The sequence below is a fragment of the Penaeus monodon genome, chromosome 3 (assembly GCF_015228065.2).
Source record: "Penaeus monodon isolate SGIC_2016 chromosome 3, NSTDA_Pmon_1, whole genome shotgun sequence".
NCBI classification, from domain to species: domain Eukaryota; kingdom Metazoa; phylum Arthropoda; class Malacostraca; order Decapoda; family Penaeidae; genus Penaeus; species Penaeus monodon.
In genome coordinates this window covers 27,543,466-27,558,287 of record NC_051388.1, presented here as the reverse complement: position 1 = coordinate 27,558,287, position 14,822 = coordinate 27,543,466, and the positions used below count along the sequence as shown (strand labels likewise).

Below are 14,822 nucleotides of genomic sequence, written 5' to 3'. Positions count from 1 at the left end.
ATGTACATATACATATATGTCTATGTATATGTACATATACATATATGTATATATGTATATGTATATATACATATATATATACATATGTATATGTGTGTGTTTGTATATATATATATATATATATATATATATATATATATATATATATATGTGTGTGTGTGTGTGTGTGGTGTGTGTGTGTGTGTGTGTGTGTGTGTGTGTGTGTAATGGATGTATGTATGTATAGATAGATTTAGATATTGCAGGTCAGTATTTTGAAAGATTGTTTGCCATTGTAATGGAATAAGTTGGTGAACTTGTGTACCATAGTTTTTGGATATTCCATTTGCTTGTTTAGGTTATATATATATTTCTTTTCTTTTTTTACAGGTTTGGTTTTCCCAGAAAAAAAGTAATGGTAAAGTGTGCCCTTTGCCATGCAACTTTTTCCTCCAAGCAGAAATTGGTTCTTCATTTTGGTGATGCTCACAGTGTAGCCAAGCAGAGGCCAAGGAGGTCAAAGGTCACCGAAGCCATTAAGCGCATTGCAGCTGAGGAAGATGAAGAGGAACCCAGAGAAGTATCTGTTAAGGAAGAAGAATCTACATTTATCACCAGCACAAGGCAGCCATTACCATGTTCAGAGTGCGGGGAACAGTTTGCTACTCGAGCCAGTTTACAGGGCCATCAGTGCAGCACAGGAAGCAATAAGAAACAGCCAGTCAGTTGCCAGTACTGTGGTCAGAAATGCAAGGACAAGCGGGGAGCAGCCATTCATCTTGCATTCTGTGAGCAAAGATATAAGAATGATACAATTTCTGAACACAGTCATGTTTTAGAAAGTAGTCCTAAATCAGTGGAAAGCATGGATGCTTTTTATGAGTGCCCAGGTGAAGATTGTGGAGCTATTTTCAAAAATCAAGAGCAGTTAGCAAAACATGTCCAGAAACACCACAGTGGGGAAGGTATAATGGTTATCAGAAGCAGTTCTCCCACAAACAGCCCAGTGTTCCCTCACACACCTCAGATTGAGTTACCAGCTGTCACAACCCCACAAAAGTCAACTCAGCAGCCATTAGTAACTGTTACAATGAAACCTCATGTTGGTAAGACTGAGGGACTACAAGACCTTTCTCTTCTTATAACTCCTACAAAAGGTATGGAGGAAACACCAGGATTCCCAGAGAGTGTTACTGCAGATTGTTCACTATCTGGAGACCAGGGATTAGAAAAAGATCCACCAACAATCACAGTAGAGGAATGTAGGGCACTAGAGACTGGGATTAATGGGAATGGTGAGGCAGTCCTTTATGTAGCAGAAGATGGCACATTGTTAGAAACTTCGCAAAGCATTCAGTCTACCAAAAATGAATTTCATAATATCTTAGGGCAAAAAGAAACCCTAGTATTCTTCTCAAATAGTAACATTAAAAAGCAAGATTCTGAGAGAGAATTCACTTGTCAGATTTGTCAACAACAGTTTCTGAAGAAAAAAGAACTTTCAGTGCATATTAGAAACAGTCATAATAGAAGTGAAAAGGAAGAAACTCCATATATCAAAAAAGAACCTATAGATTCTGATGATGATAGATTAGTTGCAGATGATGTTGATGAGGACTGGGAGCTTGTTACAGTTGGAAAACGCAAGAAAAATGGTGTAGACTTAAAAATTGAGAAAGGAAAATTTGAGTATAAATGCAAATTATGTAGGCGCAACTTTCTGTCAGAGTTAGGCTATCAAACACATGTTAGAAACAAGGAATGCAAAAACAAGAAGTTCAAATTAACAAGAATGTTTTCTTGTCATTTTCAAAGGTGTGATTCTTCGTTCTTCAAGCTAACTGAATTACAGAGGCATTGGCAGATAGCTCATAAATTTTCTATGGCTAGCAAAAATTTAGAATTTAAGGATGAGAGAGCTTTTACTCAGTGGTTAGTAGAGGAAGAAGAGAAGTATAAAGTAAGGTTCACATGTGATGTCAGAAGAAGAAAGTCTCATAGAACAGAGAGGTTATTAGTGTGCCATAGATTTCATCATCTTCGCACTGCTGCAGCAAGAAAAGCAGCCAAACAAGAGTATTCAGACAAGCATAATTGGATACACAAGATTCAGCCCTGCCTTTGTTTTGCAAGGATGAAGGTATACCAAGACTTTGACAAAGAGACTTGTGATTTCACAGGAAAAATTAGTGTTGTGTATTATTACGAACATTCACATTCTGATGAGGATAGCCAAGAAGAGAAGACAGAAATCTTGGATCATATTTTACAGAGAAATAAAAGAAACAGACAGAACCAATTCCAAGACTTAAAGGGGAATGACAAACTTATGCATCGACAGAAGCTTGAAAAGTTTGCACGACTTGCAGGAAAAGAATACCGTTCAACAGCCCGCACCACAAAAATGGATTCAGTAAAGAGATTTAAACAGGAACCAGATGAGCTCCCTATTCTTAATGAATATGATGAGGACCAGATTGCAGCTGCCAATGTTGCCAACAACCTTTTAGAGAGTGATGAGTTATTTACCACACAAGTAGAAATGGTTTTAGATGGCCAATTTGACATGGGCCAGGAGGTGCTAACAGGACCTGTGGTGAATAATCTTGATGGTCTTACTATATTTGAAGGTAATAGAGTTGAACATATTAACTGCAAGAGTGATGATTTGAGAAACCATGAGGATGATACAGAAACAGATGAGGACTCCCAGACCTTGCAAGTTGTACTGCCTGCAAGTACGGCAGACTGGGGAAAGTTGTTTGAAATGGTGCGTACACGTGTAACAACTGACCACAATCCCACCATAAAGGCAGAAGCAGCACTTGTTCTACCATATGAAAAAGTTATAGAACTCATAACCCCCAATGAGCAAATTCCCATTTTTAGACAACTATGGGAGTTAGCTTATCCAACCAATCAGTCAGAAGAAGAAATTGAGTTCGAAATCAGAATGGTAAGATAAGTTTCTCCTCTTATCATTATAAGATTAAGAACTTTCACCTACCTCTGTTACCCAGTGATGTCAATGTTTTTAATTTTAAGGAAAATATTTATTTATATTTAAAGTATGCAAGTTTGTAACTAAGAAATAAATTCCTATTTATTGATGTCTATAGTGATATAGGATTGTTTTCTTTATTTCCTGATTGTGCTCACATGTTCTTGTAAATTAGATCAACATCATTAAAGAAATAACTGGCCTATGATCTAGTATTGATATTGCTATATAGTTGCTTTTTGTCAGTTGCTTTAACTGTTTACACTTCCAGTGAAGCTTCCCTTTTCATTAATCAAATAGATCTTCCTTTAGTATCTTCAGAATGTGAGCATTCCCTTTCTTTCTTCTCCCCCCCCCCTTCTAAGTGCAGGTCATTTTTTATTTTATTTATTTATTATTTTTTTTTTTGTGCTTTTTCTTTCTTTTCTTTTTCTTCTTTTATTTTCTTTCCATTTTTTCTTTTTTTCTATTTTCTTTCAATGATAAAATTATTCTTTTATGATCATTCTTTTAAAATGGATCAGCAGAAAACAGCAGCTGTACTAAATCAGGAGAATGTTATCAGTAATGAATGGAGAAAGTGGAAATTCAGTTAATTTTTTGTATTGGATGCATCTCTTTTGTAACTTCAGTCTTGTTTTGATGTATTTGAATGTTTGATAAGAAATATTATGTCTGTGATAATGCTTTTTACAGATGTTCTCAAGCAAGAGTGCCTTTCCCTTTTAAGTGTTGTAAACATGATATCTGTAATATTAGATCTGTGTCTGCTCATTAAATTCAATTACTATTGAGTAAATATACAACTAAATCCACTTTATTTGTTTTAGTTGTGATAAGCAACCCTTTCATAAAGCAGTTGATAATACTAGAAGATCAGTCTATTTATTTATTGAAAATTTTCTTCCACATCATCTAATGTAATATAATTAATATAATTTAATTTTATTCCATTTCTTACAATGGATATTCTTGGAGCGACATGCTGTCTGTTTTATTTTGCTTTGAAATTACCTCCTATGGGCAAGGAATGGCTGAAGTTATCATCCACGAGCAGCAAGGGATTTGAATGCATGTCAGCAAGATTGCTAGACGAGATCACGACCGCTGCACCACACAGCACACAAGGTCATTAGTGGCTTATTCAAAATACAGCAATAGGTTGAGGCTTATGAGTGAAACATTGTGGCCAAAAGGGTAAAAATAAGTTAATGATTAGGATAAGTGGGCAGAATATGAAGAAGAGAAGGAAAAGGAAAGAGAGAGAAGAAACGACATGCAAAATTTGTTGAGGTGAGGGGTGAAGTACAACGCAGGGGTGATCCCCCACATCCCCTCCCTCAGTCATCGTCTCCTAAGCCCTTCCACAACAATAACAAGCAAAGGACTGGGGTAGCTAGAAGATCAGCTGTCCTGCATTTATATTATCATCATCTTCATTGCATATGAAAATGGCCATACAGAATTTCGTGATTTTAGTGTACTAAGCAAAGTTTAGATAGCAAATTTTTTTATACTATTATTTATTTACTTCTCCCTTGGGGAAGCCCCCCCCATTATTAGCATAAAAATTTGACTTATTTTTGTTGTTTAAAAAATATATTAGTGTTCAAATTAATGCAAGTTCAGGAATGAGAAGAAAAATTTATGTATTTCATCGGTCTCTAAAAATCCCCCCAAAATACATTTTCACATATAATAATTCACATGTAATGAGGTGCCCTTTAAAGAGAGAAACTTAATAGAATAGGTAAAAACTGAGACTGGAGCTTTCTACCATGTTGAAAAAGAAGTTATGGGAAACTGTCCTTCAATTTTTTTCAGTTTATTTTTTAACACTGCTGATATTGGCAACTTTTATTAACCATAAGAAAACCCTTGCCTAGACCTTTCCATTCATTAAGATCAGCTCATTAGTTAGTGCCCAGTATCACACAACACAATATATATAACAAAGTTGTGTGTCACATGATCATTTCTACACAGTTACTAGGCTCACTTGACTTCACCCATTTAACCTATTCCTTGAATTTTTGGTAACAAAATTTTAATTTCTAATACTTTTATTAGCATTACCTAGCAAGAGCTAGGTGGAGGAGAGGGTATGGTATGAGAAAATGGGGTGGAATGTTTAGATTGTCTGCTATAGGTAGAGTGAGGAGGGAGAGGGGTAGGTGTTGGGGCAGTGGTAGAGATTAAGGTGTCTGGATTTAAAATTGCAAAAGAATTTGATTGGGAGGGGAAGAGGATAGAAGTGGAAACATAAGATGGAGGAGGAATAGATACAAGGGGGATGTAGAAACATCTTGGGAGGAAGGGTGAGGGTCAGAGTGAAGGGCAGCACTGTAGGGAGTAAAAGAAAAACCTTATTTCAGTACTTCCTGTCTGGCCTAATGTAAAGTGAATTCAGATGTAATTGTAACAAGGTGGGGCTGCAGAATAAAACTCCCTACTTGTTTTGGAAGGTATTGTTCAAAGAGGAGAAAATTATCAGAGTAAGGGGCTGTAAAGATCACAAAAAAATTTATCCCATTTGGCTGGGATAAACAGAGTACTCAAAAGATCTGTAGAGGTAGGTAGTAGAAGGGCCTTGTGGAAGAGGGAGTGGCAATGAGTGAAGTAGTACTGTAGAAAGATGGATAATAAGGCTGCAGAGAAGCATTAATGGAGGAAGGGGTAGATGATGAAGTAGAGAATGTTGGGAAAGGAGGAAGGTTTCCTGAAAGTTGAGTAATGACTAAGGGTGGATGATTAGGACTGGACTGAGGTGATAGTAGGCATTGAGAAGGGGGTAGTAGTAGTGTTCAGAGTTGTGGTCAAAGGCATGCTTGGGGTCAGGGAACCAGGGAAATTAAAATCAGTGGAGGTAGTTGATGAAGGGGCAAGCCAAATTGCCCAATACGGGTACAAAATCTTCATTAATGGCCATGTGAAGCCAAGAGTATGTGGAGATAATGGTCCACCCCTCAAGGTTCCCCTTGAGGGATAAGGGCTAGACAACTAAATGGGAATACCATACCCATGGCTACCCTATCCCATTCATGACTGGCACAAAGTGTGTCTTTCATCCTTTCAACAATGTTCTCACACCTTAGAAAGTGGATATTAGAAGAGGTTGGAGAAGGAAATGAAGAAGGGGAAAAGTAAAGTTGAGGGCTGAGGCCAAAGGTACAAGCTGATCCCTGGCATTGGGCCTCAGTCTCCATCTCCTAAGCCCCATAAACACAAACTAAAATCACAGTTAACATGGCATTTATTTCACAGTAATGGGTTAAAACTTGCATATGGAAATGACTGGTTTGCAATGCTTAATAAATGCCAACATCGGTAGAGATAAATAATTTAATTATTTTTTTTCTTTACAATGCATCAGACACTAAACTGAATAAAAAAAAAAAAACAAAAAAAACACATGTATTTTTCACTGGGTAAAAAAATATATAGAAACATAAAATCACCTCTGTTAGTTAAAATGTAACATCAATATTGCCTTTCCTCTAAACTAATAGAAGTTACAAATTTTACCTACTTTCTACATTACTCAGAAGAGCAAAATATATTGTATAAAATTCATCCTCTTATATACCCATTTACTCTTTCCATCAACTTGACACCCTATACTATTATGAAAATTTAGCTGAAATAACAGAACTAATATTTATTCACCGAGTCTGACTTTGAAAGGTTACCAGGTTTTCTCAAAATGGTTAATGCTGACCCCCAGGGCTTTGTCGGCATGAACAAATGGCTAGGGGGTCCAAGGGGTCAAAGAGTAGCAGGGCCAGGACTTGTAAAATGGCTAGAACCATCTATTGTTGCTAAGACATTATCTGATTATAGTAACTTTTACTTTTTCCATCCAATTTCACACCCCCACTATATTAAAATAAGAGTTACTTATTTAGTTTTATAATAATATACATTCATTTCACAAAAAAATAATGTATAACGTAATTTTCATTTAAATTCTGACTGGAAAATTTTAAATTTCATTATGGTATCAACCGATAGAAAAAACTGAGAATCCCTGGTCAAAACAGATTGTAAAACAATTCTTACATGGAAGCTATAATCATGCCTACCTTATTTACTTTACATCAACAGAACAAATCTTGTTAGTGCTGCACATCAAATAATATATTTAGTGGTATAGCTGAGAGGGTAATTTTTTTCAACTCCCTGGATCCATAATGGGGGAGGGAAGCACCCAAATGATACCTGGCAACTTTTAAATCTTAAAATTTTTATTTTGTCAGGTACATTTTTTTTTTTTTTTTTTGTCATAACTAAGAAATATAGGGAGCTCCTTAAGAGCCCTAGCCCCTGGGCCCCTAAATATCTAGCCTCACCACACAATAAGGGAAGCATATGGAAATTCTTGTTCACCTCTTCACAATTATAATATAAAATACAGAGCAATTTTAAGCCATTGGTCAATACATTCACAAATAACACATATAGAATTTGAGTTTCTTGTATTCACAAACACACAATTATGAATAACCCTTGAAAATGTATAAAAAAAAAAAAAACTTCTAATATCCTGATGCCATCTTTTTTTTAGCAGCAGCAATGATTCTTGAGTGATTTAGTGCTGTTGTATTACGCATCTTAAAACAGTTGTTGCAAAAGCGTTCATTTTCATACATTGTAGAGCAGCCTGAAATATCAAGGTACAAGTTAAATGAGAATACACTGCAGCAGGAACAATCTAATGTTTAGTCAATAAAATATCAAAAGTAAGATATTCTACATTGACATAAATACTCAAGTATAAACATTATCATACCTTCTCGGTGAATATACTTTGGGCAGTTTGAGCAGCGTACCATACCATCTTCAGGTATGCTTCTGTACACCTTTAGGCACACATAACAGAACTGACGTCTTTTCCAGTACTTATCACAAGGAACACACAGTGTTGTAGCATATTTCAGTTGTTTGTTATCTTTGTCCTTTTTAAACTGAAATGCCAGAAGTAGCCAATTAGAAATTATTTTATACAGTAACTAACCAGGACTGCTTCCTTTGACATAATGAATTTTTCAAAGAAATTCTTTAAAATTAAAGAACTTACCTCATGCTGCCACTCAGCATTTTTAGCATGCTCATTACCAGCTGGTGTCTTTGATCCACAGGATGAACAAATGGCACACTCTTTGCAGTGCCAACGTCCATTTGGTACACGACGTAGGCCTACACAGTATATGTGGTATCTGGAATGAAATGTACAAATTGTTATTCCACAACTAATTAACCAATAAAAAAAAATGAAACTGGTCAGGCTGCTTTTTCAAGCTAAATATTGTTGTACTTTGTAAAGCTTAGTAAATGGTAATGATATAATATATATATATATATATATATATATATATATATATATATATATATATATATATATATATATATTATATATATATATATATATATATATATATATATATATATATATATATACCTGGAATATACCTTTAAAAAATAAAGTTCAATTATATTTCTGAGAGAAGGTAACACTTCTCCCCTGGTCTTGTGACATTTTAAGACTTAGTTTTGTATTTTGTTTTACTACTAAAAACATTTTTTGATTGTGCACTTCATGACTGCAGACTAATAAATGGCAGTTTATTTTTAAAGTATTCAGTATGTTTAACAAATTGACCTATTTTCTGGGCCTTTACTTACCCACGGTCACACATGTCACAGAAAATCATCTTCTCTTCATCATCTGGATCACTGCAGAGAACACAATTTTTGCAATCCATGCACTGCCAGTTATAGGATTCAATTTTTGGTACCATTGCTAAGGTAAGATCAATGCATGTTGGATGGCCTGAAAAATGAATAAATCTTTAGCATGTACAATATTGGTCGCTATATATTTGACATTTTAATTTCATAAATGAAGTTATTTTTAAGACTATGGGCTCCATTAATTAGCTGATAGGTATTTAAACTGTGCCAGAGCAAAGAGACAGTACTTGAGCTATGTATCTTTACTTTACTTTCCTATAACTCTATTTCTAACCATTATGCTTTACAGCATTATTGAAATATTTACTTACTTGCAGATCTACAGGAGCCACATATAATAAGTGGTTCTGGCTTTCCTCCTTTATTGCGATTCTTAGTACCACTACAGACCTTACAACGAGGCAACCCTTCACCCTTTTCGTCCTTAATGTCAGCATTGTCGGTTTCATCTGTGCCTTGTCTGTGTGACCATACATTGGAAAAGGAGCTATATAAGTGATTTCTGTATACTGTGTTATATACATTTGTTCTTTAGTCATGATTATGATATATTAGAGAAGGTATGTAACTAATGATTTTTAAAAATATTCTCAACCTGATGCCTAAACTAGAACCATTTAATACATTTCTAGGTTTTCTCATAAAATGTTTACAACAAAGCCACAACAACACTTTAAACAAACAAAGAAAGAAAATAGTTTTAGAAAAATAAATAATCACATGACCCCCTCCCCCACACATAATAAGTTTCATAGAAAATATAATAAAAATGCTGTTGCTACAAATGTTGCCAAGATTAAAAACAAATGCTTTTTCAAGAAAATTAGTCATTCAACCCAATTTAAAAAATATATATAAATAATAATGACAGATAAGTAAATAATAAATACAAAATAATTTGTTAAATAACAACTATAATCCTCACGTCGGTACAGAAGCTTCTTCTTCAGAGTCTGAGCCAGCACCATCAGAGCCCAAGGGATCTCGTGTAATGGGAGGTGCCATGACTGAGTTTAAGGGCAAAGAACTCAGTGCCGCTGGGGTGTACCTGTTGATTTTTAACATCAGTAAAATTTAGAATACTTGAATATAACCAACTATACTTTTTGCTTTTCCACTTACAACTTAATTAATTAGCAGTAATAGAAACTGTTACGTAAATACATCTATACAAAAAGACCTATTCCATTACATGGAACTACTTACTCTCTAAAGTAATCTGTATACTGTCCAGGTAAAACAGCTACAGGATAACACCCAATTTTGGTATACTCAGGTGGCAGCTTCTTTCCCTTGCTGGATGGCTTTTGCAGAGAGAATGTCTGAAGGTCAAAGCTATACCTGGAATGAGAGAATACAATGTTTAGGTAAATTTCCAAAATAAAGTGACAGGTACTCATTATTATCTGTAATCAATATTCTGTATTTTATTCCTTAAAGCTTAGGTTCCACCAGCCAGGCTCAACCCTGGGCTTGGCATGTCTGGGCTGATTTAAAAATACTAACAGTTGTTTGAACTACATAATATTTTTAAAAACTCTTACGATAATCATAAGGTACAGAACACCACTGAAAAAAGGTGCAGCACTGGCTAATAAATGAATTCCATTAGTTCTCCAGTTGCATACCTAGGCTTGGCCAAAATGGCAATAATCCCAAATATGAGTCAGTTCCTAGAGTCATATAAGGCTAGTGGAAGGCCTGCTTATTATAAAAAGAATACAAGCTATATAATAATACAGTTTTGTTACAATGGAGCAGGGGCTGTAATTCAGAGTTCAACATTTTTCATTAACAAACCAAATTCTACACAGTTTAGCATATACACCTGCGTTCATCTCTCTTCTCTTTATTGAAAGCTGCATTCCATCTAGCAGCATCAGCAGCTGCTTTCCTTCCATACTCTTGCATTTTAGATTTGTCTATGTTGGCCATGGAGTAGTTTACTGAAAGAGAAACAGTAGTTTCTTAAATCTATACTGTCTGTGAAAAGCTTTGTCATGAACAGGTTAAAGGTAACAAACCAACAACCACAAAAAAATTTTTGTTTAAGAAACTTGATTTGACTAGTATTAACCCAATGCCAATGGGCATGGCATGTAAGGCAAGGTCTCTATGTCTAATAATTGACTGCCTTTCTGGCTAAGAACTAGCAGAGCTATCTATGTGCAGAAACATTTCACAAAAAAATAAAAAAAGAGCACAGCATTTTCTCGGCAGCTTTGAGTTGACCCAATGTTCACAGGATTTTTTGGCTGCCTTGCGGTTCACCAAACAGGTATATCTGTACGGGCCGCATCTGTAGGGTTGCCACCTGCGGCATCAGCACTCCATCACCATGGCATCATGGTAGATGCCACCCGTGAACTTAAAAATCCATTATATATTGTTTGTGTCCAATAAAACCTACAAGTAGCTGAACTTGTACCTTCATAAGTGCCCCAAAACTGGATTGCTAGGATATCTGAAGAATCGCTGACATGTAATGTCAGTACTAATTAGAACTGGATAGAACTACTTTTTTTGCTTTTTTCTTCTAACACTTCTTAGAATGTATGTAACCTAAAAGGGCTGATACAGAATTCTCGCTGCCGGGGGCTTATATCATCGCCCTAGCATGCGCGACCACTCATGCCAAATACCAGCATCCCATGCCGTTTCTTCGTAATACTACGAAGATATGTTGTATTTTCAGTTTTCATTATTTTTTACAGTCTCTACTTGCCAAATCTAGACTGAAGGGTATTTTTGTTGTTATATAGACTCCATAGTTGATCATTATTCGGTCTATAGTCCGAATAAAATAAGCAGTGTGCAGCATCATGGAGTTGAAATCGTTGGTTTGTTGCATTTTTTTGTTTTGTTGCATGGTAAAAATTAGAAAGTGTTAAAACCAACTTAATCACACTTTCACTGGCAGAAAAATAATCTTTTGCCGTGATTGTAACAAAAAAAAAATTCATGGCATGTCCATACATACTCTATGGCATGTGCGTACATGCCCCCGGCAGATGGTCCCGCCATGCCATGGCATGTGAGTACATGCCACCCGTCGGCAATGGGTTAAAATGGGACCTGAGACAAAATTGATTTTAATATTAAGCAAGCATAGATATTTCTGTGAAACACCATTTGAGGACCTCACATTTTCTCTGAACACTAGTTCTAAAATATACTGGCCTTTAGATTCCTGCTGGTTTACAAGATAGTAATGCAATTACTAACAGAGTCTATTTCCTTTATATTGAAATTACCACAACTTCAAACCAATTTTGCAATAAAAGGAAAAGTATAAAAAGTTATGGCTGAAGTTTTACTCTCAAATGTAATAAGAGGCTACAGATTTCTATCTTGTTCTATTACATAATACCTTCTATAAATCATTACCTTCTTAATGTGATGTTCAATTGTTTATAAAAATAAAAATAAAGCTACATCTGAGGATAACAGCCTAAAGTAACATTTGAAATTCAGCAAAAAAGCTAAATTTTTACTGACCTTTTCCTCTCTCTTTCATCTCATTCTCCTTGCGCTCTCGCAAGAGGCGCTGCAATTCATCAAACTTAGAAGGAAAATCATTAAACATAACATCCAAAACATCTTCACTCCTTACTGCAGTCAGGCCTGAAAGAGAAGATTTACAAATTAAATAAAGATTGACTAATTTTAAAAGCATGCTCCCTTTACATCTATGTCAATATACCTTGCTTTGGAATAGAAGAAAACATTTTCTCCCCTTACTGCCATTTCAACCATTACAACTTACCCAAATCACATGCCATTTCCGATACCAAGCCTTTCTCTTTCAAGTAATCACGTTCCTGCATGTCTATGGGTCGTCGACGCAAGTCTGGATATTTGCGTTTGAAGGACATTATTCCCAAGTATTGAGAAATCTGTTCCTGAATAAAATAATGTTCTCCTAATCCTTCCAAGGGCCATACATACTCTACAACCTTTTCTGCTGTGAAAGCTTCAGTACTGGAAAAAAAAAGAGAAAGCTTCGAACAAAGGGGACCAAATGTTATGTGAACATCAAAATATTCTCAAGTCTCTGACATATAAAGCAATAAATGTAATAACTCTAGACAAAGGAAATGACAGAAAAATGTCTAGCTTACTAAATCTCCATTCTTCATGCAGGATTGTTTTTGTTTTTTTTTTTTGCTAGTATACTTTAAAAATCCTAATTCACTAACAAACATTAGGAAAACTATGATTTTACAGTAAAAATAACTAATAGTAATAATAATAACTATGACGTCATCAACCAAAAAAATGGCAATAAATTACCAAATAAATTAAAATAGTTATACTATAATAGCAATTCTCACCTTTCTGGAACAATGACTTCACAGCGGAATCTGCGAACTTCCCTCTTTGACATAGATCCCTGTGAGTCTTCATCCTGGGGAAGGTTACTGTCCATCCTTGTATCCTCATCCAACACTGATGGATCTGTTTTGTATAAACCTTATTTCATGTTTAAGTGAAAGTAAAAATCAATGTGAACTATTATGAAATGTAAAAAGATTTGTCCCTACCAATATTCTTCATATCACAACAATATTTTGGCAATGATATAACAGTATATTCAGAGTAAAAATATCATGGTTCTTATATATATATATATACAGAGTATCTATTACAAAATCATAAATATAATATACCTGGTTTCTCTTTCCTGAATTTTCCTCCTTCACCTCGGGGACGCTCATATGACTTCTTCTTTCGCTTCCTTCTATTTGATGGTGTTACAATCTCCTCTTCTTCTTCTTTCATTATCTTCTCTTTACTATCCAATTTTTCCTCTTGAATTTCTTTAATTTTCTCTCCAATAGACATATCATCTCTGCTTTCCTCATCACTCTTCTGTATTGTATCATCTTTTTTGTCTTCGGATGCCAAATCATCCATTAACTGGTCCTCAACAGTGGTTCCCACTTCTGTTTCAGGTTCAAAGGGTAGTGTGTTTTGCCTTTCAAGAATCTTGCCCTCAAAGGAAGCACTGCTCACTGGCATCTCTTCCATGCACACTCTCTTGCTAACTGGTTCTTCGGCACTTTCAATTTCTTCATCCAGGGCCCTCTTTAATTTGACTCCAAAGGTATTTTCATCCTCCCCTTCTGGGACGTCAGTCTCCTTGGTCTCTACTGGGGCATTAGTTTCACTTCCAGAGGACTCCATACCCTCTAGATCATCTTTTTTTTCCTCTTGAGCTTTCTCCTTAAACTCAGCCTCTGTCAATCCTGTGCTCTCATCACTACTCAGTTTTAGTGTGCATGTTTCCCCATCCTCTTCCACTGGAGATTTCACATTCTCTTCGTGCATGACTGTTTTATCTTCTGATTCTATGCATGGCATTTCTTCCTGGTCTTCTTCCACAGGGATAACCTTCTCATTATCAGAAGCTGGGTCATTAAGGACTTCCTCTGGTTCTTTCTCATCAGGTTCTGGTGTTGGCTCTTGCTCTATAAGCTGGGCTGTAAAATTAATCATAGCAATAAATACAATGATAATGGATGGAATGTAAAAGTTCAAGTCTATAACCAGTCATTGATCTGTATAAAAAAAAAAGGTTTTCTCAAAGTCTTCTTCTCAATTTTAGTTACAAAATGTAAACATGAATAATAAAATAATGATAATGAAAAAATAACAAAGGATAATAATAAAAAGACAAACAAATGACTAAATCAGACAGGAAAAATGCTTTCCTGCCTTGTCAAATTTGATATCTAAAAACACTATATTCATATAGAAGACCCTTTGTTAATTTTTTTTCCTGAAACTGTTTTAATGTTTTGTCTGGTAACACATCTAATTTCTGTTAACCTACCAAATATCTAAAATCCCAAAAACATCCTGAAGCTCAATAGCCTTGTCATGGAAACCCAACCAGGAATGAAATTGTGTGAATAACACTGTGTCTAATCCATATATTATTTCTTTAATATTTTTAAAAATCCATTTCATCATGACTTTCACAAATTTAACATTCTATATTCTTTTAACCCTTACAAAAAAAATGACCTGAGGGGCAGGTTACATGAATAAATAAATAAACAAATTACACAAATAACAATATGTTATT

The 14,822-nt window shown here is 35.2% G+C and overlaps 1 protein-coding gene across 2 annotated transcripts in view; it reads right to left on the bottom strand.

Annotated features, from left to right (window-relative positions):
• Positions 1-7,241: 7,241 nt before the first annotated feature.
• Positions 7,242-14,822, bottom strand: part of LOC119593918 (titin homolog) — a 13,228-nt gene continuing 5,647 nt past the window's right edge. Inside the window, exons 3-14 of one of the 2 annotated variants that reach the window (XM_037942939.1) lie at positions 13,402-14,214; positions 13,066-13,204; positions 12,498-12,712; positions 12,230-12,355; positions 10,560-10,677; positions 9,938-10,072; positions 9,657-9,779; positions 9,043-9,191; positions 8,663-8,810; positions 8,058-8,196; positions 7,770-7,944; positions 7,242-7,640 (exon numbers count right to left, since the gene is read on the bottom strand). In XM_037942939.1, coding sequence (XP_037798867.1) covers positions 7,516-7,640; positions 7,770-7,944; positions 8,058-8,196; positions 8,663-8,810; positions 9,043-9,191; positions 9,657-9,779; positions 9,938-10,072; positions 10,560-10,677; positions 12,230-12,355; positions 12,498-12,712; positions 13,066-13,204; positions 13,402-14,214 — 2,405 coding nt within the window. In that variant the 3' untranslated portion in view covers positions 7,242-7,515. The remainder of the gene's footprint in view (positions 7,641-7,769; positions 7,945-8,057; positions 8,197-8,662; positions 8,811-9,042; positions 9,192-9,656; positions 9,780-9,937; positions 10,073-10,559; positions 10,678-12,229; positions 12,356-12,497; positions 12,713-13,065; positions 13,205-13,401; positions 14,215-14,822) is intronic. The other variant, XM_037942946.1, reaches the window with a different exon arrangement.